Source organism: Myotis brandtii, unplaced genomic scaffold (assembly GCF_000412655.1).
Source record: "Myotis brandtii unplaced genomic scaffold, ASM41265v1 scaffold326, whole genome shotgun sequence".
NCBI classification, from domain to species: domain Eukaryota; kingdom Metazoa; phylum Chordata; class Mammalia; order Chiroptera; family Vespertilionidae; genus Myotis; species Myotis brandtii.
Window position 1 is genome coordinate 3,171,127 of NW_005362534.1, and position 26,723 is coordinate 3,197,849.

The window sequence follows — 26,723 nt, forward strand, 5'->3', positions numbered from 1 at the left end:
CTGGGAGCTTTTGCCAAGCCTCTGTGATCTTTTCTGTCCTCAATTTTATTTTCATATAAAGTATGTACAGTGTACATTAAAGTGAGATGACTCTTGTTGCACAGATGCTCCTAGAGCAGCGGTTCTCAATCTGTGAGTCACGACCCCTTTGGCGGTCGAATGACCCTTTCACAGGGGTCGCCTAAGACCACCCTGCATATCAGATATTTACATTACAATTCATAACAGTAGCAACATTACAGTTACGAAGTAGCAACGAAAATAATCTTATGGTTGGGTCACAACATGAGGAACTGTATTTAAAGGGCCAGAAGGTTGAGAACCACTGTCCTAGAGGCTTACCTGGAAAATGTGCTGTTCTGTGGACCTCTTACAGGGTTCAGCAATGCTGATGGTGATCTAGGGCCCATGGAGAGCAATATTTGCCTCGCCTGAGAGCTTGTTAGGAATACAGAATCTGGGATTTAGAAAGTCCTAGTTTAGCTGTGTGTGCAGAAAGATGAGGAGATGGAGTTTTCCTAGACCAGTGATTCTCAAACCTGACAATCATCGGAATATCCCCAGAGGGCTTGTTAAAACATTCTGCTGAGCCCCACCCCACAGTTTCTGATTCAGTTGCTCTGGGGCAGGCCCAGGAATTTTCTAACAAGTTCTCAGGTGATGCTGAAGTTGCTGGGCTAGGGACACAACTTGGGAATCACAGCCTTAGGCATACCTCCAAGCAGCCTCTAGGATTTAGGGAGATTTCTTTGGCTTTGAGAACCTTTGAGAAGAAACTGGTTCACCTCAGGGAGTATGACTGAGGGGAGCAAATGCAAGCTCTGGAATCTGAGGACCAAGTGTTAGTCCCAGATTTGACACATCCTTGGAAGTCCCTTGACCTCTGACCTTTGTTTTCTTCATCTGAAAATGGAGATAATAATAATAACCATCCCATAACATCGGTACTGAGGATCAAAAAAGGTACTTTGCCCTAACCGGTTTGGCTCGGTGGGTAGAGCGTTGGCCTGCAGACTGAAAGGTCCCAGGTTCGATTCCGGCCAAGGGCATGTACCTTGGTTGCGGGCACATCCCCAGTAGGAGATGTGCAGGAGACAGCTGATCGATGTTCCTCTCTCATCGATGTTTATAACTCTCTATCCCTCTCCCTTCCGCTCTGTGAAAAATCAATAAAATATATTTTAATAAAAAAGGTACTTTATGATCTTTGAAATGAAATACAAATGTTAGTTGCCACTGATGTTAGTTGAGAACAAAGGGCAGCAGAAGCTTCTTTAAAAACATCTTCCTGGTCAGAGGCTTTGGGAAATGCTTTCCTGTTGCTCTGTTAGTGGTGGGTTCTCTTCTGAGGTGTTTTGCTTTTCTCTACTTTATTTCTTGTCATTTGGGGAAAGCACCATACTGCTGAAAATGCTTTTTGGAAAAAACAAAGATATTATTTGCTATTTTCAAGTGCTGTTGCTGAGTCTAATTTTTTTTTCTTGGTGTATCTGAGCATTAGGTGGCAGTAATTCAGTCATTATGGTCAGATCTGCTCCTGGCTTGGTAATGTTAGCACTCTGCAGCTGTGTGCTCCCCGAGTTCTGTCAGTGTATTTATCACACACCGGAGCAGCTCATCAGCACCATTGTCTCACTGTGCGAGCTTCCCGCATTCCATCTCCTGGCTTTTCCTCACACACTGTTCTTTCTTCATACCTACAGATTTCTGCTTAAGTGCCTTTGTCAGAGTATTTTGGGGTCTCCGTGATTTGGTCAGGAATTTTTTTTTCTGAATTACAGGCATTCATGCATCACTGTGTAGCATGGGGAAAAGCACACAGGCTTAGAGTTAGACACACCCAAGTCTGGTCAAGCCTCCATCGTTTATTACACCGGTTCTATTTATGTTGGGTTCCAACCTAGAGATTTTGATGTAATTGGTGTGGAGGGGCCTGAACATCTGGACCTTTAAAACTCCCCAGGTGATTTTACTAAGTTGGAGACCTACTAACTATATAATAATGAGGAGTTACTTAATGGTTCTAGGCCTCAAGTTTCCTTGTATGTAAAATGGGTACAATAATATCTCTTCTATAGCAATTGCTATGGGGATTCTAGAAAATGCCATATGATTTCAAGGGAGCTGGAAAGGCCCACACTTCTAAATCTTCAGTATGCTTCTACCACCTTGTCTTTTCTACTGCCATCAGGTCCCTCCTAACAGTGTCCCTAGTTAATCTGGCTCATCACTGCTCCCTTGAGGGAATATTTTTTGAATTCACATAGGATATCTGCTGGCCAGGGACCTTCTAATCTGTACCTATGGATCCAGCATAGCGGTCACACCCAACAAGCAGTATTCTAAGTTTGAAGAACATACAGACCTTGTGTTAGGGTCAGGCTCTGCCCCATTGACATTCTCTACCCTGGACCCTGATTGTTGCCTGTGTCTCCCTTACTGCAGCTGGCCTTTTGCCTCCGAGAGTGATGACCCCGCTCACCATCCTCTCCAAACAAGCTATTCCTACATTTTTTAGCTTGTCTAGAGTTCATGTTCTTGCTTCACACCCCTGAGCCTTCCAGCCTTTGGGCACAGCCCAGGCCCTGTCCCTCTCATGATGCTTACTCTCATCCCTCAGTTTGAGCTGTGAAGTTTCTGGCACATACTTTTGGGTGCCAGTGTCTGCCAAAGCATTTTTAAAAATATATTTTATTGGTTTTTTACAGAGAGGAGGGGAGAGGGATAGAGAGTTAGAAACATCGATGAGAGAGAAACATCGATCAGCTGCCTCCTGCACACCCCCTACTGGGGATATGCCTGCAACCAAGGTACATGCCCCCGACCGGATTCGAACCTAGGACCCTTCAGTCCGCAGGCTGACGCTCTATCCACTGAGCCAAACCGGTTAGGGCTGCCAAAGCATTCTTGATGTGCTTGCCTCATTTCCCCTGCTCAGCTAAAAGCCTCAAGAGATCAATGACTATATCTTTCTTGCCTTTCCATCTCCCCAGTACCTAGAACTATTAGTACATATCTAGGTGCCCAGAATGTGCTGATTGAGTGAAAGGAGGATCTCATATGTTCTTATTGTGTTTGCCTTCAATTCAGAAACCTGATTATATGAACAAGCTGAAATCTGAAGTCCTGTGTCCCCCAACTAGACTCTAAGTTCTCTGAATGTAGGCCCTGGATTCCTATTTCTTTACATTCCTCATGGCACCTGGAACAATACTTGGGCAGCAGTAAATGCTCAGTGAGCACTTCTTGTCTTGCTCAGGAGTAGGGATGTGAACTGAAAAGATCCAAGGGAATGATCTAAAACTACATATTTATTGTAGTAGCCTCAACAGAGCATGGATAAGGGCTAGACTTTACTGATAAGAACAGGGGCTTCTGAGAAGGAGTGCACATATCCCAATAATATCCACTGAATTCAAGAGAAAATCTGAAAACTTCTATGTGCCTATTTTTTATTGAAAAAAATAATTAGGTTTTATATTCTATATAGGTGGCCACAAACTCTGCATTTGACCGGTATGGCACACACAGGGGGTGGGGGTAGTGTTACCCGCAGTAGTTTGTTTTTATTAGATATAAGGAAAATAATTTCGAACTATTTACATATATATGTAGGTTTATAAATTGTATTATCTAGTTTATTCCCCTCCCCCAAATGGACAAATGACTTTAAAAATTCTTGCGGAGAAACAGGAATTGAAGCCACTACTAGTAAAGTCAGCACAAGTGAATGGCAAGAAAATGGCAGAAGTGCCTCTTTTTCTACTCAAGTTTGTCATCTTGGTTAGCCAGATGACAAGCTAAAAACAGTGGTGGTCTAACCAGATATGACAAGGCTATGGTCCAAAATGTTTTAAAATAGCCAAGAAGACTATATGAAATGTGGATTTACAGCCACTGTCATTGTATTATCCTAATCCTATATGGATAATGTGTCTGGAAGAATTAACTAATGGTATTTGAAGAACTAATGATTTTTGAAAATATCTTTATTTCACTTTAACTTTCAAAATTTCTATTTCTGCATTTGTCAAAAACATTTGTAATATGTTAGTCCAATAGCTTATCTCTATGTGAATGAAAATAACTACACATATATTGGCTATATATGCTGAAAAAATACTTTATTGCTAGGAGTGCACATTTACTGGGTTAGAGTGCCAGGCAAATGAGAGCGTTCTTTTTAAAAAATATTTTTTAATATTTCAATTGCAGTTGACATACAATATTATATTAGTTTCAGATATTCAGCATAGTGATTAGACATTTATATAACTTACAAAGCGATCACCCCCGTAAATCTAGTACAAATGTGGGTTGTTCTTGATGGCCCAGTTATCATCATCATGTCACACTGCTCTCACATGGCTGTCTGACTCAAGAGCTGTCTCAGGAATGTGTGTTATTAGTCACTGTGATAATGGCACAGCTGGGAGGAGATGGGTCATTAAAAATTCATCATCACTGTTAAGTTAGAAGTTAACTCAGGTCACACATCCTCTGAGGTCAAGGCATCTTTTGCTTATGGAAAAAGGCAACACTTGATAGAGTGTAATGGATTTTTAAGATATGTATTATGAGTATTACATGAGCATATGGGTTTGTTTATATGTTTGGAAGTGAATAACAACAACAGAAATCTGGAATTTATAATTTTCCAAGTATGTTCTTAATTTATATTCACCTCACAATAACCGTGTAAGGTAGGAGTCATCCCCATTGTATGACAAAGGATGATAACATCAGCAAGGTTACGTGACTTGCCCAAGCTCACATATCTAGTAAGCATAGAACCAGGGTGCAAATCTAGATAATTGGTATTAGCCAATATATTGCTGTTTGTTCCAAAGATAAGAATTCATCTGCATTTTTATCAAGTCGCCTAATAATTCAAAGGTGTGGGTGTGGACAATTTCTAGACATGAAACACTGGGCAACAGTGGACTCCATGCCCCGAGAGGGAAAGCAAAATGTTCACAAATGAGGCCTGGAGATGGAATATTCATTTCATCTATCTGTAGTAGTTGGTGAAAAGCAAGCCAATTTTGGTTAAGTGTATTGACATTGTATCATGTCATTTTTCAAGTGAAAGTTCTGCAGCTTTTTTTTTTTTTTTTTTTTTTTTAATAAGCAAGAGATTCCTCCAAGGGGCTTTGCCAACAGTTTTCCCTAAGGTGTTCTGCAGAGCATCAGATAGCAACCTAAATATAATAAATGTGCATCTCTCTGTTAACAGGACCATTGCCAACTATTTGGTGTGGAGGATGGTTTATTCCAGAATTCCAAACCTTAGCAGGCGCTTTCAGTATAGGTGGCTGGAATTCTCAAGGGTAAGTTTTAAAAAAGATTGCAATGTTACATCACTTGATAACTTTACATGCAGGAATAGTTTATATATTAGCTAATCCAATAAAAATCATCTTCAGGAATTGGACAGAGGGAGTTTTGCAGGCCAAGTTCTACTTTTTTTCTTTTCTTTCTTTATTTTTATTGAGGTACATAGAGACTTAGAGTAAGGTGCAGTTATGGCCCTTTGCTATGACCTCAATATATATAGTTGATGAGGCTATGTAAAGATATTTAGGGCAATACTTGGGACATCACATTGTTTTCACACTCCATCTCTCGTCAATTTATTCCCATTTTCCCCCATGTGTTTTTTTCTTTTAACGACTTTTATTGATTTTTTTGAGAGAGAGGAAAGGAGAAGGAGAAAGAAAAACATCGATGTGAGAGTGAAACATTGATCAGTTGCCTCCTGCACATTCCCCACCAGGAATCAAGCCTGCAACCCAGGCATGTACCCTGACTGGGAATGGAACTGGCAAACTTTTGGGGCAAGGGATTATGCCCAACCAACTGACCCATACCGGCCAAAGGCCCCCAGTGTTTTTAACTGGTTCACTATAAATTATAGTTTTAATATTTCTTAGTGATGTATTTGTAACTATTTTTCATTTTAGTATTCTGAATATTTAAAATGTGCATGGCATAGCCCTGACCGGTTTGGCTCAGAGGATAGAGCGTCGGCCTGCGGACTGAGGGGTCCCGGGTTCGATTCCGGTCAAGGGCATGTACCTTGGTTGTGGGCACATCCCCAATAGGGGGTGTGCAGGAGGCAGCTGATGGATGTTTCTCTCTCATTGATGTTTCAAACTCTCTCTCCCTCTTCCTTCCTCTCTGTAAAAAAATGAATAAAATACATATTTAAAAAATAAATAAAATGTGCATGGTATATGTATTAGATAGTAAAGTTTCATTCTTAATTTAGACATAGAGTTTCGTCTTTAATTTTATCTTGATCTTCAATCTTAGAATCTCTCTTAACTCTGCTAGGCCGAAGAGGCCTAAATCTAGACTCCTGGGAGACCTCATTCAACTGTCTGAAACACTTTTCTTCTTCCTCCTTCCTCATCTGACTCTTTGATCATTACTTCTCTGTCACTCTTATTTTCATTTTACATTGGTGTTAACTCTTGTCTTTGTTTTAGAGGCTCTTTTTTTAATCCTCACCCTAGGATATTTTTCTATTGATTTTTAGGAAGAGTGGAAGAGAGAGGGAAAGACAGAGAGAAACATCAATGTGAGAGAAACACATTGATCAGTTGCCTCCTGCACATACCCTGACCAGGACCCAGCCCGGGGGGGAGGGGGAGCCTGCAACCAAGGTACGTGCCCTTGACCGGAATCAAACCTGGGACCCTTTAGTCTGCAGGCTGAAGCTCTATCCATTGAGCAAAACTGGCTAGGGCTGTTTTGGAGGCTTTTGTCTGAATAATTCTCCCACCACTAGAGGACTTAAGAATTTTGTGGCTTTTTTAAAAAAAAGTAACATTTTAAGCCCTAGCTGGTTTGGCTCAGTGGATAGAGCGTTGGCCTGTGGACTGGGGGGTCCCAGGTTCGATTCCGGTCAAGGGCACATGTCCGAGTTGTGGGCACGATCTCCACTGGGGGCTTGCAGGAGGCAGCCGATCAATGATTCTCTTTCATCATTGATATTTCTATCTCCCTCTCCCTCTCTGAAATAATAAAAATATATTTTTAAAAAGTAACATTTTAAGAATCTAGTGACTTTAAAAAATATTTTTCTCTGTATTTGAATGATGAATTTTATAAGCTGTAGTTTCATTTAACAAATGTTTTAGTTATTACAGAAACTGGTAAATACAGAAATTCTTAGTGGGTCATTACTCTTGAGGAGTAACACAGTTATTTTGAATATATTTTGGCTTTTCAAAGTCACTAGACTATTGAGCTTTATATAGAACAGCATAAAACAACTATATATATTGAGGTCATATCAAAGGATTAAACTACAAAACTAGTACCCCACTGTGAAGAGCGTCAGAGAGAGAGGTGTAAGAAGTAGAGTGTGAAAATTTTGAGGTTAGGTATGAGGGGATGTTTCTTGAGTGTAAAGTGCTAAATATAATATTGAATTGCCAAAGAAAGTTGTAGAGTCGTTCTCTCTAGAGGTTTTAAAAATAGATTCATTCCTTACTTCTGAGAGGGGTTGTGTGACCAGAGAGTAGAGGAAGAATAGATGAACTTAAATGTTAATCACATTTGCTTTGTGCCAACAACCTGGGTCTAACATTGTTCAAGGGACGCCTCCAGCCACCATTTTCAGGGCCTCCCTTCCTCACTGCCTGCCTTCACTTTACATTTTGAGTGCTCTGAACTCTCAACCTCCGAGTGCAATTAAATAATATTTATTTTTTTGTGTTCATCCCCAAGAGTAAACCTTTGAGCCTTGCAAATCCTGTTTTGGAACCTCCTTACTTGTTTGTAAATATTTTCTTATAATGATTTAATTGGGACAGATGGGAAAAACATTTACATCTGGATTTTCCTTGGTTACCAATGTGTTCTTTGCTATGACACAATGTAAATATGCTTCCTGGGCTGTTCATGGTGGGCCATGTTCTCCTGGTCTGCCTTGTGAGTTTCTGCCCAGAACAAGGAAACCCTTGCTGGGCAGGAACTTGGATCCCCTATTGATTCTAGACCTTTCTTGGTGGAGCTTAAGTTCTCAGTAGATATTAAATATTCCCTGGACATTTGGATAGCATCCCGCCACATCCCTGTAAACTGCAGAGAAGCTATGCTTCTAGATCAGGGGTGGGCAAACTTTTTGACTCGAGGGCCACAATGGGTTCTTAAACTGGACCGGAGGGCCGGAACAAAAGCATGGATGGAGTGTTTGTGTGAACTAATATAAATTCAAAGTAAACATCATTACATAAAAGGTTACGGTCTTTTTTTTTTTTTTTAGTTTTATTCATTTCAAACGGGCTGGATCCGGCCCATGGGCCGTAGTTTGCCCACGGCTGTTCTAGATCCTTTGTTTAATGGGATAAATTGGAAGGGATGGACAGTTACACTATTCCCACTGTCAAAATGTTTTTATTTGGTTTTAATCCTCGCTTGAGGATATTTTTTCCATTGATTTTTAGAGAGAGTGAAAGGGAGAGGGAAAGAGAGAGAAATATCGATGTGAGAGAAACAAAAAAAAAACGACCAGGGCCCAGGCTGGGGAGGAGTCTGCAACCAAGGTACATGCCCTTGACCGGAATCGAACCCAGGACCTTTCAGTCCCCAGGCCGATGCTCTATCCACTGAGCCAAACTGGCTAGGGCTTTATTTCAATTTAAATATGCCTGGGGACAAGCAGAATTTTTTCTTCATCTGATTTTACCTTTGGCTCTACTATCAGACACATGTATATGGGTGGGATGTACACTGTTTCATAGACTGTTTTCTTCAGGTTGTTGATTTTTTTTTTCAGCCATAGGTTTCATCCAAGTGAAACTAAATCTGGATTGATTGTCTCCCACAGGTAATCCAGGGGACGACAACTTTGTTGCCTCAATGGGACAAATGTGTAAACTTTATCGAAAGTGCCCTCCCTTATGTTGTTGGGAAAATGTTTGTGGATGTGCACTTCCAGGAAGATAAGAAGGAGATGGTAAGTGCTGCTCCCCAACTCAAAGCCAATGGCAGCTAACCAGATCTGACATGGATATGGCCAACAGGCTGCTATCAGTTTCATATCGACTAAAAACTCAAACACAGAACGTAATCATGAAAATGAAGAAAATTTAGTACTGAGAAAAGTATGAAATCAAGCCACATAGAGTTAGAATTTCCCCTGGAGAAATTAAATGTGTGAAGTCTATGCTTAGGAAAAAAAGGGCCTAGATAATTTTATGATTGGATATTTGAACTGTTGTAATTACAAAAGATAGGGGTTTTTCCAGTCAGGACTCTCTGTTTTAGAGATGAGGAAGCCAAAGACCCAGAGATAGAGTGATTTGCAATATATTTAACAATTTTATTTAACAATTTTTAAGTGGCTTAAAAATAAGATGCAGGTTTTTTTCTTCTTTCCTTATACTGTTTTCTAAAAAATAAAGGGGTGTGACACTTATCTCACAGAAAACACGTTGTGTCTACTTTTTTCATAAACTTAAAAAGAAACCCTTTATTTTGGAAATTTCTAAACATGAAAGTGGAAAGAACCGTGTAATGAATTTCTAGGTACCTATGGTCCCTGGCTGTTTGTAATTGATGCACTGGCATTAATGGCCCAGCCAGATACATTTAATAAGAGGTGAGGTTTAGTTTCATTCATTCAGTCAAAAAAGATTTATTGAACACCTGTTATATGCCGAATATAGACACTGTTCTAGGCCATGGGATACATACGAAAACAAAGCAGACCTCACTGAGTTGACATCCAAATGGAAGGGGATAGACAATAGAAAACACAATGTGTAAATTAACAGGTGTGTTAGAAGATGACAATAACTCTGGAAAAATGAGAAAGGAGCTAGGGTAAAGAGGAATCAGGCATGCTAGAAGGTGTGGGTGTATGGCTTGTGTTGTAGGATTAAATAGGATGGTCAAGGAAAACCTCACTGTGAAGATGACATTTGTCACAGACGTGGAGGAGGTGAGAAATTAGGTATGGCACCTATCTGGGGGAACAGTGTTCTAGTCAGAAGGAACAGCAAAAGCCATAAGGCAGGGATGTGCCTGGAGAGATCTAGGAATAGCAGGGAGGTCGACAAAACTGGAGTGGGAGGAATGAAGGTGAGAGAAATAGACTCTGAGGTCAGAGCTTTATAGGGATGGTGGCATTTTGTAAGGCCTGTAGGTCATTGTAAGAATGTTGGCTCTACCCTGAGTGAAGTGGAGATCGAATGCAGGCTTTTAAGCAGAGGCCTGATGTCACCTGACTTATGTTGAGAGGATCACCCTGGCGGTTTTGTTCAGAAGAGACTATAGGGCAGTGATGGTGAACCCATGACACATGTGTCAGAGGTGACACGCGTACTCATTTTTTTGGTTGATTTTTGTTAAATGGCATTTAAATATATAAAATACATATAAAAAATATAAATCTTTGTTTTACTATGGTTGCAAAGATCAAAAAATTTCTATATGTGACACGGCACCAGAGTTAAGTTAGGGTTTTTCAAAATGCTGACACGCCGAGCTCAAAAGGTTCGCCATCACTGCTATAGGGCATCAAGGATAGAAGCAGGAAGGAGTTAGGAGACTGCTGGAGGCACTAGGCCAGAGATGAAAGTGGCTTGAACTAGGTGGTAGCCGTAGGAGTGTGAGAAGGGGCTGGATTCTGAATATATTCAGAAGTGTAGAGTTGATTGCTGACAGATCGGATGAGGGATCTGAGAGTAAGAGCTTTGAGTCTGATTAAGTGGAAGTATGGAGTTGTTAATTGATAAGGGGAATACTGTGGGAAGGCCAGGTTTGGAAGAGGAGATCAGGAGTTTAGTTTTGGCCCTGTCAAATTTGAGATTTATTAGACTTCCAAGTGAAGATGTCAAGGAGGCAGGAGGGTATATAAATTTTGAGTTTAGGACAGTATTTGAAGGTTGGTGGGGAGAGGAGAAGGTGTGAAATAGTTGTCCAGGGGAGTGGGAGAATGAGAAAACTGAGGAAATGCAGTATGGCTGCCTGGAGGCAGTAAAGGTCGAGGTGAGTTTGAAGGTCATACATTTAAAGAGATTCCTTACCTTGGCAGTGTGTTCTTGTTCATCTGTTTCAGCTGCATTGGAGGAAGCTGTGTATTGTTTTAATATGTTTTTTTTTTTATTGATTTCAGAGAGGAAGGAAGAGGGAGAGAAAGATAGAAACATCAATGATGAGAGAGAATCACTGATTGGCTGCCTCCTGCACGCCCCATACTGGGGATTGAGCCCGCAACCTGGGCATGTGCTCTTGACTGGAATTGAACCTGGGACCCTTCAGTCCTCAAGCCGACGCTCTATCCACTGAACCAAACAGGCTAGGGCTGTGAAGAAATATTTATTACAAATGGCATGAAGCAAAATATCTAGGCATGATTAACTAATGTAAGGGAGGAAAAAATGATTTTCCCTCTATCCTTTTAGGTTCTTGGCTAAGATCCCCCATAATCAAAGACCAGTTAATAGGAGAAAAATAAACAGAAGTTTAGTAACATGTACACCTCCTGTATACTAGTACATGGGAGAGACCCAGAAATATTAAGTCCCGGAAATAGCCCAAAGCACCACCTTAAATACCGTCCCCAGCTAAAGACAAAAGATGTTGGAGTGGGAGGGGCAGTTATGCGAGGTGACCAGGAAAAACACAGTAAAGGAAGGTAAGGTTGTTGTGCCTTCTCTAGTGATAAGGGTTTCTGGAGACTTATTCATCCTTTTCTTCCTGGTACACAGAGGCGGACACCCTTATAATGGAGGTTTTTGTTGCAAACGTTAATTTCTCTCACAAAAAGGTAACTTCTCTCTTTTTAGAGCTTCTCTTGTGTCTGGGGCCTCTCAAAACTAATCAGCCCCAAATAATTACTCTGACAAAGAGGCATATTTTGGGGTGGTATATTTTGCTCCCCTTCACTAATAACAGTACATTATAGTCAACCATATACAAATATATGAGCAGCTTGGATGCAGGTTGAATTTAAAGGCAAACAGCAGCTTGAATTTAAAGGCAAAGAGAAAAGAAAGTCTGTTACGCTATTTCACATGGTTGGTATTACGGGCTGCTACATGATAATACCAACTGGTTGGTATTATGTGTTGATATGTAATGCATAACTATGTATTATGTGTTGAAGTTCGTTTTGGAATGCCATACATCTAAATATATTTACCTGGATTTTTGATGTCTTTTGATACTTTGGAGAATTAAGCCATGTTTGAGATTTTATATTTGAACCTACAGGTCCTCTTCTTGCAAATAATTCCACTGAAGAATTAATGTCTTATTTCAAAATACTCAATATTCCCATTGTGTGCTTTCTTTCATTCCTTGGTTGGAGTAAATGGGTTGAAATTTATCAGATAATCACAGTGGTAACATAACCTCTTGGAAGGATATAAAAACAATTAAGGGACAATGGGGGTGTTTTTTTTTTTATATAGTGGGACTTTTTTGGCAGTAGAAGAATTTTAAGTAATATGAAAGGTATGTGGATTAATTTGTTTTTCTCAGTTTTGGTGTGAAAGTTCCATTTTCATGTGTTAGAGTGTGACATTCTAAAACAAAGTAGATTTTGGCATTCCTACCCCCCCCCTTATTTTGATGTACATGGCCATGGAGGTAGTGTGATAGTTAACATAGATACTCATCTATTTTGCATAAATTTATTTGCATCCCTTACGCTGAAGCTGTTTGCCTCAAGGAAAACTTAAATTGGAAACTTACATGAGAAATATCTGGCTTTTTATACCCTGCTACAGGGCTCCCATCCAAGAACTACCTGGAAGTACTGATTTATTTACATGAAAAATATTTTTTATTATTAGCTACAGCCCAAAGAAAAACAGAAAGATCCCCAATGGGACAAATTCCAGAGACTCTAACTTAGAAGGAAGGCTGCCTTTGTTTTATTTACAAAAATCTGTTGTTAAGCAAGTGAACACAGTCAGAAGGTTAAACTTCAGGTACTTCTCAAACTCTGATTTGTACAGGAATCACAGGAGGATCTCATTGCATTTAACAAGGATCTTTTTAACTTGGGTCTGGGGTAAGACCCAAGAATTTGCATCACAAGCTCCCAAGTGATGCTGTTGTTGCAATTCTAGGGATCATACTTGGAGCAGCAAGGCTTTCACATCACTCATTTGCAGGTAACCACTAAAAAACCCTTTCCTGCCAAAACCGGTTTGGCTCGGTGGATAGAGCGTCGGCCTGCGGACTGAAGGGTCCCGGGTTCGATTCCGGTCAAGGGCGTGTGCCTTGGTTGCGGGCATATCCCCAGTAGGAGATGTGCAGGAGGCAGCTGATCGATGTTTCTCTCTCATCGATGTTTCTGACTCTCTGTCTCTCTCCCTTCCTCTCTGTAAAAAATCAATAAAATATATTAAAAAAAAAAACAAACAAAAAAACAAAAAACCCTTTCCTGGTGATTCATGTGAGCAGGGCAGGCTGCTGAGTTGGACAGCAGTACTTCATTTATGAAAGTCCATTGCATTAATACAAGGAACCTCTTCAGTTTTCAGATCATTGAAACTTTTCCCTGATTCAAATTGGTTTAAATGGACTGTCCCAAACCCTGTGTGAGGGCCTCCAGGCCCCCACCCCCCAAATATCTAGTTTTCCTTGGAAAACTGGTACCTAGGTTTCTCCAAGGGACTTCCTGCTTCTCAGTATTTCTGTTTCTATAGCCTCTTAATGACAGGGTTGCTTCTGGTTGGCACCCTTTATCATAGAGTTTGGGAGAGAGCATTTCAACAAGTAATTAATATAAAAGTTATTAGTGTTATAGTTTATATATTTCATTTCATACTAAGTCTTTGAAACCCCATATGTATTTTATACTTGTAGCACATCTCAGTTTGGATTAGCCACATTTCAATTGCCATGTATGGCTGTTATATTGGACATGTGGTTACCATATTGAACAGTGACCATCTAAAGCAGTGATTCCCAAAGTGTGCCCTACCGCCCCCCGGTGGGCGCTGCAGCGATCCAGGGGGGCAGTGATGGCCACAGGTGCATTTGGGGGCGATGAGTAACTGCTATTAAAATTAAAAAAAATTAATTTCCAAGGGCTGAGTAATATTTTTTCTGGAAAGGGGGCGGTAGGCCAAATAAGTTTGGGAACCACTGATCTAAAGAATTGTAGAGGGATCTTGTGAGTTCAGTGTAGCAGAGCTCAGTCCCTGGGTGAGCAGGTGCTAGTAGCCAGGACTGGGAAGGTGAGGTCCTTGGTTCCTGACCTGCTAGGTTTCATGGAGGACTCTAACATCAGCAGGGAAGGACTCAAACAATACCAGGATTCATGGCCTGGGAATAGGAGTGGGAGCCAAGGTGCTACTTGATGAGGATGTTTCAGGTTCTCTGGCATACCAGCTTAGAGGAGGAGAGGAATTCCAGACCCTACTCTGATGTAAGCATCTTGGAGGCTTGGTTCTTGTTGGATCAGGGACTGGGTTGCGTGGAGTCTGCAAGTTAAAAGATGTTTAGTGTCTGGGGGGTGCAAAGGACTCAATCAAAAGCCAGAGGATCCAAGCTCAAATACCCTCACAGTCAATTAGAAACATTAACTAACATACATGAGTAAAGCTGGCTGAGTATCAGCAAAAACCAGGGCAAGTCCAACGATGAATGGTAATTGTCTCTGGGGCTCGGTGTCAGGGACACAATAGTGGTGGAGAGGCATGCATGTGCTACCCACGGTCCAGCTCTGGCTGTCTTCATGCAGATGCCCATCTAGGGTTGCAAGGATTCTGGAGTGTTTTTTTTAGAAAAGTCAGAAATATGGATTTTTGTGTGAAAACTCCCACATTTTAAATCTTGGTCAATACTTTGGAAGCCAAACTTAATATATCCTGGGGAATACAATGTTGTGCTTTTAAACACGAACATTCTCTCTCCAATCTTCAGAACTCCAAATCAGGACCTTGTATGTCAGAGAACTTCTTTAACTTTTTGTTATTTAGTTGAAGATCATGCATAATTTTAAAATATAGCATATTAGCTGAATATTTAACACATTGTGTGGGAAGTTATACACAGGGTATGAAAGTGGGACTCCTTTAGTGAATCCATGATGCATTGTCACTGTAAATAGAGATGTTGCTCCAGTGCCACTGTGACACACCCTGTTCTGTATGTTCATGACCTCTACATGACTGGAGAGAGGATTAGGGAGGGGTATGTGTGTACATGGGGGGAAGAGGGATTTCTAAAGTTATTGTGATTTTCCTCTTCCATTTCCTTTTTATTATTGAGAATTGATATCTGTAATATGTAAATAAATGCTCCCACATAGATATCCACATCCATGGAGGGCAGGTGAAGATTCCAGTGATGGCTGGGAAGGGATGGTCTCCAGGGTCTAGTGTGACTGTGATGGTCAGGCTATAATGTTTTAAAAAAATATGGCAGTGGCAATAAAGTAGTTAACTTTTACTGAGGTTTAACTGAATGTCTGGCACTCTTCTAAGTGCTTTCCATATGTTAACTCATGCAATCCTCACAATGGACCTATAACTGCTATTACTGCCTCCATTTTCCAGATGAGGAAATGGAGGTTCAGAGAGTAAATTTCCCAAGAACATACAGCCTGAAAATAGTTTATGTAGGTTTTAAGCCCAGATGATCTAGCTTTAAGCCAGTGCTCTATTCCCTTGCTTCTCTCTAAACAAAACACTAGAATTTTCACCATTTTCATGACTGGCATGGAGAGACCTGTCATAATGAGGAGATTCGGCAGCTTTTTAAATAATTAATTCACCTTTATCAGGATATTACTTATTCATATATTAATATATTATAAAAAGAAAAGACACAATTTTCTATTTCTTAGTATTTTAGAGATAGGAAACAGTTGGAATAGATTTTGCTTCTAGTATTTCAATATTTTAAAGACAAATACAGTTGAAATTTTAATCAATTCAAGTCTAACCAGTGGACATTGCATTTTTATGTTCCATCATTTTCAGAAGAAACAAAAAGAAATAAGTTGGATATCAGAAAATTCATCTAAGAGCAACTTTCTAGGTATATTTTTGGCTCAGTCCACACACTGAGTTCAATTTACAGTATTTTCTACATATATCATTCTGAGGAGTGATCCTTGATATTTGGCATGGTGACCTAAGGCTCTGTAAGATTTTTCATCAAAAAGTCTTTTTAAAATGTTTACCATTCTTTAGTTACTAAGGCAAATGTGAAATTGTCCAAGAACAATTTTCTATTAAGTGTTGAAGCAAAAAACAACAACAAACAATCCACAGACGATCTTTCTGCTTTAACTGTCATTTTTAGAAAATTCAGTGAAATTGGAGCTCCCATTTAAACATTTTCGCTGAAGCAAGTTATTAAACCATATCATTTTATTTCATGATAGTGTCCCAAACTACTTATCTTTATTCATATACTCAATTCAGCCAATAGGCATTTTTTCTTCTTCTTCTTCTTCTTCTTCTTCTTCTTTTTTTTTTTTTTTTTTTTTTTTTTTTTTTTTTCGTATTTTTTTTCTCAAATTTTCTGTGTTTTTGTTATAGGGTGAACCCTGTTAAAGAAAAAAAAATCTGATACTTGTTAAAATGCTAAGGAAGACTTTATTCAGGACTATTGCAAAAGGTGTGAAGACTCTCACAGTAGGTGAGAGAGATTGGATTGAACAGCTGGGGATTTATGGCCAACCAGCATATTGAGGGGATCAATGGATGGAAAATTACTAAGAGGAGACATCAAGGATCAGGGGACTTTTGCTGAAGGCAGGCCAGAGTGCTCAGATAGCAAGGGGGGCAGGTTTTGAGGAGTTTGACCAAATAGATATGTATGCTGCTCAGTTATAAAGGGTGGAGGATTCTCTCTAAACTGACTTAATCAGGATTCTTGCTAAAACTGAGCTGTGCAGGCCTGGCAAGGACAGGATGGAGGCCAAGGTCAAGGCCTAATAAAGAAGAGGGCTTAGCCCTAGCTGGTTTGGCTCAATGGATAGAGCGTCGGCCTGTGGACTGAAGGGTCCCAGGTTCAATTTCAGTCAAGGGCACATGCCCGGGTTGCGGGTTTGATCCCCAGTAGGGGGTGTGCAGGCAGCAGATCAGTGATTCTCTCTCATCACCGATGTTTCTATCTCTCTCTTCTCCCTTCCTCTCTCTGAAATCAATTAAAAAATACTTTAAAAAAAGAAAAAGAAAAAAAGAAGAGGGATTAGAGCAGTGGTTCTCAACCTTCCTAATGCTGCGACCCTTTAATACAGTTCCTCATGTTGTGGTGACCCCCAACCATAAAATTATTTTCGTTGCTACTTCATAACTGTAATTTTGCTACTGTTATGAATCATAATGTAAATATCTGATATGCAGGATGTATTTTCATTGTTACAAATTGAACATAATTAAAGCGTAGTGATTAATCACAAAACAATATGTAATTATATATGTGTTTTCCGAAGGTCTTAGGCGACCTCTGTGAAAGGGTCGTTCGACCCCCAAAGGGGTCGCGACCCACAGGTTGGCGACCCACAGGTTGAGAACCGCTGGCTTAGAGAAATCTGGCTAAAGTTTAGTCAAGGAGAGAGTCTTTGTCAACCCTCAAATCAAAGCTAAAGTCACTGGTCTCTTATACATTAAAACATTCTGTATACAGAAGGTTAATCTAGTTATCGAGGAACAAATCTTTTATTACACTTCAAATACAGACTTTACTGAGTGAAGAATTAAAACTTTACTTACTGTGTAAAACAATTCACTAATGTCTCCTGTACTCTAGTAGCTTATTCTTCTTTTCTCTTTATGATAAAGACATTGTCCATGTCCTCAAGTAATGAAATAGATGACCTACAGTAGCTTCCAAGTTTCCGAGCTGCTCTGGTGAGCAATTCCTGTAGTAATTCTTATTCCAAGAACAGGTTTCTCCTCCCACCCCATACTGCTACAGCTGGTGCCGAAGACTTAAGTACCCACATGGGTCCAATTGCAGTGGTGGAGTTTGAACTTGCAACCTCCATACACTAGGAGTCCACCTCATTAGTGAACCAAGATAATTGAATTGATGTCCTGCAATTAATATTCAAGTTCTCCCATTCCCCCACTCACTGTTTCTCTCAGTGGTTGAGGAAATGAGATGTAACTCTAATGTTGATGGCAGAAGTCACATGAAAGTCAGTGTCATTCATTATAGCAATGCTCTGATACGGAGGGGTTCTTCGTTCCTTGCAGATGCTGGTACTCATGAGGGTTGGTCTCAGGATAGCCATTCTACACAGTCATGCAAAGAAAGGATATCCTCTCTGGCACCAAGTGTGCCTGTTTCTGTGTGTCTAGTCAATGGTATCAGCTACAATGTCAAGATCAGTTTCTCTGGGATTTGAATTTTAAAGGTCTTTAAATATAGTCATATTGACATATAGAAATTGCATCCGATTTTCTGCAAAGTTGCATTAGCATCTCATATCCCAGCTCTACTCTTATTAATTTGGGCAAGTTAGTTAATCTCTTTGTACCTCTGTCTTCCTGTATAAATGGTACATGAGTTTCTGCTGCTATAGTAATGCTGCATAATGATCAATCACAAAACCTCTGTGGGTTTTACCAATAAACAATTATTGCTGATACAGCTGGAGTCAGTTGGGTTCGCAAGGGCAACTCTGCTTATTTTGGCAGGCTTCTCGAGTGTCTGGGGGTTGGCTGGTCTAGGTTGGCTTCAGCAGAGGTGATCTGGATGACTCAGCTCTGCTCCAGGTGTTTTACTTCCTTCAGCCTGGCTAGCCTGGCCATGTTCTCATAGTGATAGCTGAGGTGCAAGTGAGCAAGTGAACGATTATAGCAATATACTGTAATGAAAGTTTTGTGAATATTCTCTCTCTCATCACCGATCTGATATCTAAGACAACTACTAAGTGACTAACGGGTGGGAAGCATACATAGTGTGGATCCGCTGGACAAAGGGATGATTCACATCCTGGGTGGGACAACATAAGATTTCATCATGCTACTCAGAACAGCACACAAGTTAAAACGTATGAATTGTTTATTTCTGGAATTTTCTTTTTAATATTTTTTAATTTTTAAATTTTCTATTTAAGCAGAAAACTGTAAACTGTGAGGCCTCTTGAGCCTAAGCTCAGAACTGGCATAGTATCATGTCTACATTCTGTTGACTAAAGCAAGCCACAAGGCCAGTCCAGATTGACAGAGTAGGGAAATAGACTGTGCATTTTTAGTGGAAGGAACTGCAAAGCTACACAGCCAAGGGTATGGATAAAGGAAGGGGTAGAGAATTTAAACCTTCATTGCAGTGAATCAGATAGGGATACAAAAGTACAGTAGTCTCCCCTTATTTGTGGGGGATAGGTTTCAGGACCCCAGTGGAGGCCTAAAACCATGGATAGTACTGAACCCTATATGTACTATGGTTTTTCCTATCCAGTCATACCTTGGGAATATTTTGAATTTAGTTCCAGACCACCACAGTAAAGTGAGTTGTAATTTTTTTGCTGGTGGAGGGTCTTGTCTTCAATTTGTAAAAAGGGCAGTATCTGTGAAGAGCAATAAAACAAAGCACAATAAAATGAGGTATGCCTGTACATGCATACCTATGGTAAAGTTTAATTTACAAATTAGTCACAGTAAGAGATTAACAATAACTAATAATAAAATAGAACGATTATAGCAATATACTGTAATGAAAGTTTTGTGAATATTCTCTCTCTCATCACCGATCTGATATCTAAGACAACTACTGAGTGACTAACAGGTGGGAAGCATACATAGTGTGGATCCGCTGGACAAAGGGATGATTCACATCCTGGGTGGGACAGCATAGGATTTCATCATGCTACTCAGAACAGCACACAAGTTAAAACGTATGAATTGTTTATTTCTGGAATTTTCTTTTTAATATTTTTTAATTTTTAAATTTTCTATTTAAGCAGAAAACTGTAAACTGTGAGGCCTCTTGAGCCTAAGCTCAGAACTGGCATAGTATCATGTCTACATTCTGTTGACTAAAGCAAGCCACAAGGCCAGTCCAGATTGACAGAGTAGGGAAATAGACTGTGCATTTTTAGTGGAAGGAACTGCAAAGCTACACAGCCAAGGGTATGGATAAAGGAAGGGGTAGAGAATTTAAACCTTCATTGCAGTGAATCAGATAGGGATACAAAAGTACAGTAGTCTCCCCTTATTTGTGGGGGATAGGTTTCAGGACCCCAGTGGAGGCCTAAAACCATGGATAGTACTGAACCCTATATGTACTATGGTTTTTCCTATCCAGTCATACCTTGGGAATATTTTGAATTTAGTTCCAGACCACCACAGTAAAGTGAGTTGTAATTTTTTTGCTGGTGGAGGGTCTTGTCTTCAATTTGTAAAAAGGGCAGTATCTGTGAAGAGCAATAAAACAAAGCACAATAAAATGAGGTATGCCTGTACATGCATACCTATGGTAAAGTTTAATTTACAAATTAGTCACAGTAAGAGATTAACAATAACTAATAATAAAATAGAACGATTATAGCAATATACTGTAATGAAAGTTTTGTGAATATTCTCTCTCTCATCACCGATCTGATATCTAAGACAACTACTGAGTGACTAACAGGTGGGAAGCATACATAGTGTGGATCCGCTGGACAAAGGGATGATTCACATCCTGCTGGGTGGGGCATAGGATTTCATCATGCTACTCAGAACAGCACACAAGTTAAAACGTATGAATTGTTTATTTCTGGAATTTTCTATTTAATATTTTTGGACTGTGGTTGACCACAGGTAACTGAAATCACAGAAAGGGAAACAGTGGATAAAGGGGGATTACTGCATCTACCTCATTGGTTTATGGTGAGGACTGAGTGAGATAATTTTCATAGAAGGCTTTGCACAATGTCTGGTGCATGGTAAATGCCCAGTGAATGTTAGCTACTGTTATTACTGTGTGTCGTGCCTAAGATTAATCATACAGAAATAATTCATATCATCAAAGTCCTGGCATAAACTGTGACAACTCTTCTGCACGGAGATCTCATCTCTTTCTAATTTCTCTTAAAAAGAGTGAGAGTGAAGGAAAAAATAGAGTGAGAGTGAGGAAGGTGCCTGGGGTTTTTGTTGTTCCTAGTCCTCTGTACATGCCCATGTAGTAGTTTTCAGTTGGGGTAAAGATCCTTTTAATGCTAGTGCCCTGGCCACATTTCAGAACCTGCTCTATCATTTAATGCTAAATCTGGCTCATAGGAGAGTCTCATGAAACTACTCAAGGAGTCAAATATAATTTCCATAACAGATCCAGGTTTCACAACTATCTACTGACTAAATCTCATCACAAGAATGTAATCAGACCCCACTTATTTATGACAGTTCTTTTTAAGCAACCTTTGATAAAATGACACCCAACAAATAGTTTAGAAATCTCATTGGAATTCTCTTGAAATAAGTGTGGACACTACTCTTGCCTTTGTCTTGAGTATTCTACAATGACAACACATTTGGTCCACCTTTCTTGTTTGTTGTCTACATCTCTGGCTAACATTGGACTCTGATGCCTTTGCCACATAGAGTCTTGTCAAGCATATCTGATCAGATCTGTGGACTGCGAAGACCCTGCACTGGAAATTCATTCACTGGAAGAAAGCAATTCTGCCCTCCAACAGAGCTGAATTTTTGAAGTGACCAGGCAGAATTATTTTGCTCGGGGGAGTTTACCCACAGCCCAAGGCCTGATCATTATGAGACCAGTTGACTTCTAAACCTTATTCTGGTCTTTATTCCATTCCCATTCAGATATGGAAAGTGAGAAACAGAAAAAGATGAGTTATGAAATTAGAATACAACCTATCTGTTCATATCCAGTAAATAGGATTTTACTCTTTATTTCCTCCACCCCAGTCTCAGGCTTTTTTAAACAATGTATTTTTATTGATTTCAGAGAGGAAGGGAGAAGGAGAGAGAGATAGAAACATTAATGATGAGAGAGAATCATTGATCGGCTGCCTCCTGCACACCCACTACTGGGGATCGAGCCCACAACCAGGCATGTGTCCTTGACCCAGTCTCAGGCTTTTTTTAAAAAATATTTTTATTGATTTTTCACAGAGAGGAAGGGAGAGGGACAGAGAGTCAGAAACATCGATGAGAGAGAGACATCGACCAGATGCCTCCTGCACACCCCCCATTGGAGATGTGCCCGCAACCAAGGTACATGCCCTTCACCGGAATCGAACCTGGGACCCTTCAGTCCGCAGGCCGACGCTCCATCCACTGTGCCAAACCGACCAGGGCAGTCTCAGGCTTTTTGATAAAAGGACACACTAAACTTTTGCACCACCAAACTAACATGCTTTATAGCATGTCTGGGGCTCAAATAACTTGATATCCTTTTTCTTTTTGCCAACATGATTTTTCTTTTGCAGACTAGCTATGCAAGTTTGTTAATCCTGACAAACTGGTATGATTTGTTTTATTAGTTCGCTTGGCTGCTAGAAACCTCAGCATTTTCTAACCATCCTTAGTTTTTCTGAATTTACCACTTCTCCCACCTCAATATGGGTCTCTTCTTTACTTCTTATTTTAGTGCCATTATTATATCTTTGTCAAGAATCAATTCAAACCCAGTTTATAAATAGAGTATGTAAATAATGAGTAAATGAATATTTAATATTTATTGGTACATTGATTTAGTTAATGTCTCTATTTCTAGTAAATTGTCAGAAAGAAAACTTTTAGGGATTTCCCTCAGATTGTAGCCTATTTATTCAGGGCTAGCCACATAAATTAATGATACTGATTTTCATTTTTCACATTCACTAGTCAAGTGGGTATAACTTAAGGAACATTGCCCTGATCAAGACAATGGGGATACTGGATAATTTTGTTGTTGTTGTTGTTGTTCCTCACCCGAGGATATTTTTTCCATTGATTTTTAGAAAGAGTGGAAGTAAGGGGGAGAGATAGAGAGAAACATCGACATGAGAGAAACACATTGATTGGTTGCCTCCCATATGAGCCCCAACCAATGCTGGGGATCGAGTCTGCAACTGAAATACATGCCCTTGACTGGAATCAAACCCGAGACCCCTTGGACTGCGGGCCGACACTCTAACCACTGAGAAAAACTGGCTAGGGCAGGAGAATTTTTAATGTTAGTTTTTATTAAGATATTACTTATAATTTCTAAGTTATTAAAGAGGAAAATCTATTCAGCATTGTCTTATTTAAGAATTTCATTAAAATTACATTATTTTAAAATTAATACACATACTCAACCTTGAAGATTTTTCTTTTTCTTCTTTTTTAAGAACTCTATTGTAATTGGTAGGGTGTCCTCTGTGTTTCTACCAATTGCCAGTGGAAATGGGCTTCTTGGGGTACCATGAGGAGAAGATTTTATGGAGGCCCCCATAGGAGGATGCGGTATAGTGGAAAGTTTTATTTCTGTGGAATTAAACTCCTGAGTTTACCAGGTCCTACGTCCCTCCGGCCCGCCATAGAAAAAGTCCCATTTTGTCTTCAGCAGGGCTAAGATCAAAGCCAATGCCCAGAGTCTCTGCTCCATATTTGCATAGTCCAGTCCAGCATCTGGCCAGGGTAGCTTATTTTCCCAGCTGCAGTCCATTGCATCTGGGCTTCTAGGGTCACGTGGCTATGGAGGGAGCATGGGCGAGTGCAAGGAAGCAGGAGTGAAACAAGAGGAACAAGAGAGAATTCCTTTGGGGATTATGTATTGCCAACTTTTCATGGGCTTGCAGTGGCTCCAGCCCCTCTGGACAATTGTCTTTGTTCCCAGGTTAGACTCTACGTCACCTCAACTTTACGGCACATGCGCTCATCTTCCCCTTTGTTGGACCCCTTTTTCCAGTGATCCGCAGGGAGTGTGAAATTGAAACTTCCTGGTGAAGCTGCCCAGATGGCCATGCTTATAATGTCTGGCTTCCCTTCACATCTGTTCTATTATTAATATGAATAACTAGCTAATTATAATGATAACACTATCAGCCTATGAGTGTTTCTACCAGATATATTAATATATATTTAAACCATTCTTAGCCATTTGTCCTATATCATGCTGGAATCACCAATCTCAGAATGAACTGGGCTAACTTACTGAGTCATTTGATTTTCACTAAAGTTTATATCTGGAATAACTGCTGGGATAACTGTTGTACCTTAGCATACGCAAACAATATTTGATTAAGTTTCACTTGTTAGCTATATACCCACTGGAGGTTATGAAAGCATAAATCAATTTGTATTTATTGAGCAACTGCTATCTTATGTGAGAGATGAAATCATATCATGTGAAAAATATGTGAGACACAATATTGTAAAACAAACAACTTTAAGTTTACAGAACATTGTAGGGAAGGAAAAAATGAATTTTCCCTCTACCTTTTCAGGTTCTTGGCTGAGACCCTTCTGTACTTAAAAGATATATTAACAGAAGAAAAACAAACAGAATTTTAATAACATGTACACCTCCTGTATACATGAGAGAAATCCAGGACAATTGAGTAACTCTTCAAAATACACCAAGCCTCCACCTTGAATACCATCCTCAGCTAAAGACAAAAGATAAAAGATTGAGGGGGGAGGGAAGCCAGTTATGGGGGGGTGACCAGGAAAAGCATAGTACATGAAGATAAGGTTGTAATACAGATTTAAATCTTTGCCTTCTCTAGTGATAGGATCTTATTTCTAGACATTGAGTCATCCTCCTCTTCCTAGTGAAGAGAGGGAGATACCCTGACAAATGAAGATTACCCTTATGAGTGTCCATGTCTCTTACAAAAGTTTTCAGAGCTTTTCCTTTGTCTGCTGTTTCTTAACAGTAATCCTTATGCCCAAGAGGCATATTGTGGGGTTGCAAATTCTGATCCCCTTCAACACTTTAGAGTTTGCTTATATATCTGTGGTCTTATTTGATCTAAATCATGATCCAAATAAATATAAATGGCAATTAAATGCACACCTGTATTCTGATTATATGTCTAACAGATCTCAGAGAAGGCACTGAATGTGTGGGCTTAAGTGTTTGGGATTCATGCCTATGAGGTAGGATCTGATTTGACCACGTAGGATGTCTTTGTTGCTAGAGACTGTACTATAGTCTATTAAGCATGCAGTAATATTATGTCTAAAAACAATGTTACATATCTTAATTAAAATACTTTATTGCTAAAATTGCTAATGATCACCTGAGCTTTCAATAAGTAGCAATCTTTTTTTGCTGGGGGGGGGGTCTGTGAGATGTTGATAAAAATGCAATAACTGTGAAGCACAACAAAGGAAAGAGCAGTAAAACAGGGTATGCCTGTATTGGCATATGTCCCTTCAAATGCATTAATTGGACCATCTTGACTCTATAAAACACATGAAGTTCCTATATCCATGTAATGGGAAAAAGGTTAAGGAGAGGTCAAAAGAGAAATAACAGGTGAGACAATTTGTAATTTACTAAGATAGAAGAATCTCATTACAGAAAACCTTTGATGGAAGCATAACAGGTGCATGCATATGCATGTGGATTCACCAGTGTCTGATGTAGAACATTATGGGAAAAATCCTGGGGTACAGAGAATGGGAAGGGGAACCAACTTTTAAATAACACTGGTTGAGGTAAAGAAATAACAACTGCCCATAGACCAATCAAATGAACTGTATTTTCACAGTGTAGATCCATAAAATCGGAAATACATAATAGATGCCTAATAAGTTGCTGCTTTGCCTGGAGGGCTGTTATCCTGAATGTGACCGATTTTATCATAACACTTGGGTTAATTTTTATATGTTATATTTTGACTTTTGACTCTAAATAAATATTTTTCTATGGATAACTTCACCCTATGACTTCCACTTTAAGTAATTTCTATTAATATTATATGTTGCCTTGTTGGAGCATTAGGTCAAGGTTTGATGAAGTAATACAATTTCTCTCTCTTTATGCATTTTAAAATTATAGCAGGCTTTTGCTGCCTCAGGGGACATGACTTGACTGAAGGTGATATTATTATGTGATGCTGTGGAGTAGTTTAAAGATAAAAATCAGAAGTGCTCAGTGGATTTATCTTTGTAGTTCCAGCATGCTACAATCATTATTTCTCTTATTTGTATTGACATGCCAGCTAATGACATTAATCAGCTTCAAAGATTTTCCTTGCTCTTGAAGTCTGCTGGGGTAGTTCAGCACCATTTCACAGGAATTTTATATAATAAGTCTGTAAAGTCTACAAAAAAGAGAAAGTTGAGAACCTGTGATGGGGCCTGGGGCGAGGGGTGGTGGTGCCTGGGAGGCCTAGGGCAGAGAGTATTGAGGCTCATGGAAAAGCAAAGAGGGAAGTTATCATTACTTGGGTTTTGACATCTATGAGAGGGCCACAAGGATGTTGAGTTATCAAAGAATGGATATTTAGGGAAGACACAGGTGGGGTGCAGGGGCGGGGTGGGGGGGAGAGGGACAAGAAGGAAAGGAAGAGGTAGAAGGAAGCTGCATATGAGTCAACTATTTATTACTCTTCGTCCTGGCAATAGGCTGAAATCTTTTTGCCTCAATTTTTATTTACATTTGGCACGCTAATCAGCAGTGTGCAGACAGAGAGCTTTGGAAACTTATGCAAAATGCTTAAAATGTTAGTTAATTTGATAGTCATAATGCCCAGGAATGGTATTTAAAAATCCACATATAAGAGGACCCATGGCAATTCAAACCTGTGTTGTTCAAGGGGCTTCTGTATTCTTTGGATACCGTTCCCTTTACCCTCTCAT

At 39.8% G+C, this 26,723-nt stretch overlaps 1 protein-coding gene across 1 annotated transcript in view; it reads left to right on the plus strand.

Annotated features, from left to right (window-relative positions):
* The window catches only part of PHEX (phosphate regulating endopeptidase homolog, X-linked), a 210,706-nt gene that overhangs the window by 76,550 nt on the left and 107,433 nt on the right, over positions 1-26,723 (plus strand). Inside the window, exons 11-12 of the mRNA XM_005870974.2 lie at positions 5,237-5,330; positions 8,840-8,968. Of these exons, the coding sequence (XP_005871036.1) occupies positions 5,237-5,330; positions 8,840-8,968 (223 nt within the window). The remainder of the gene's footprint in view (positions 1-5,236; positions 5,331-8,839; positions 8,969-26,723) is intronic.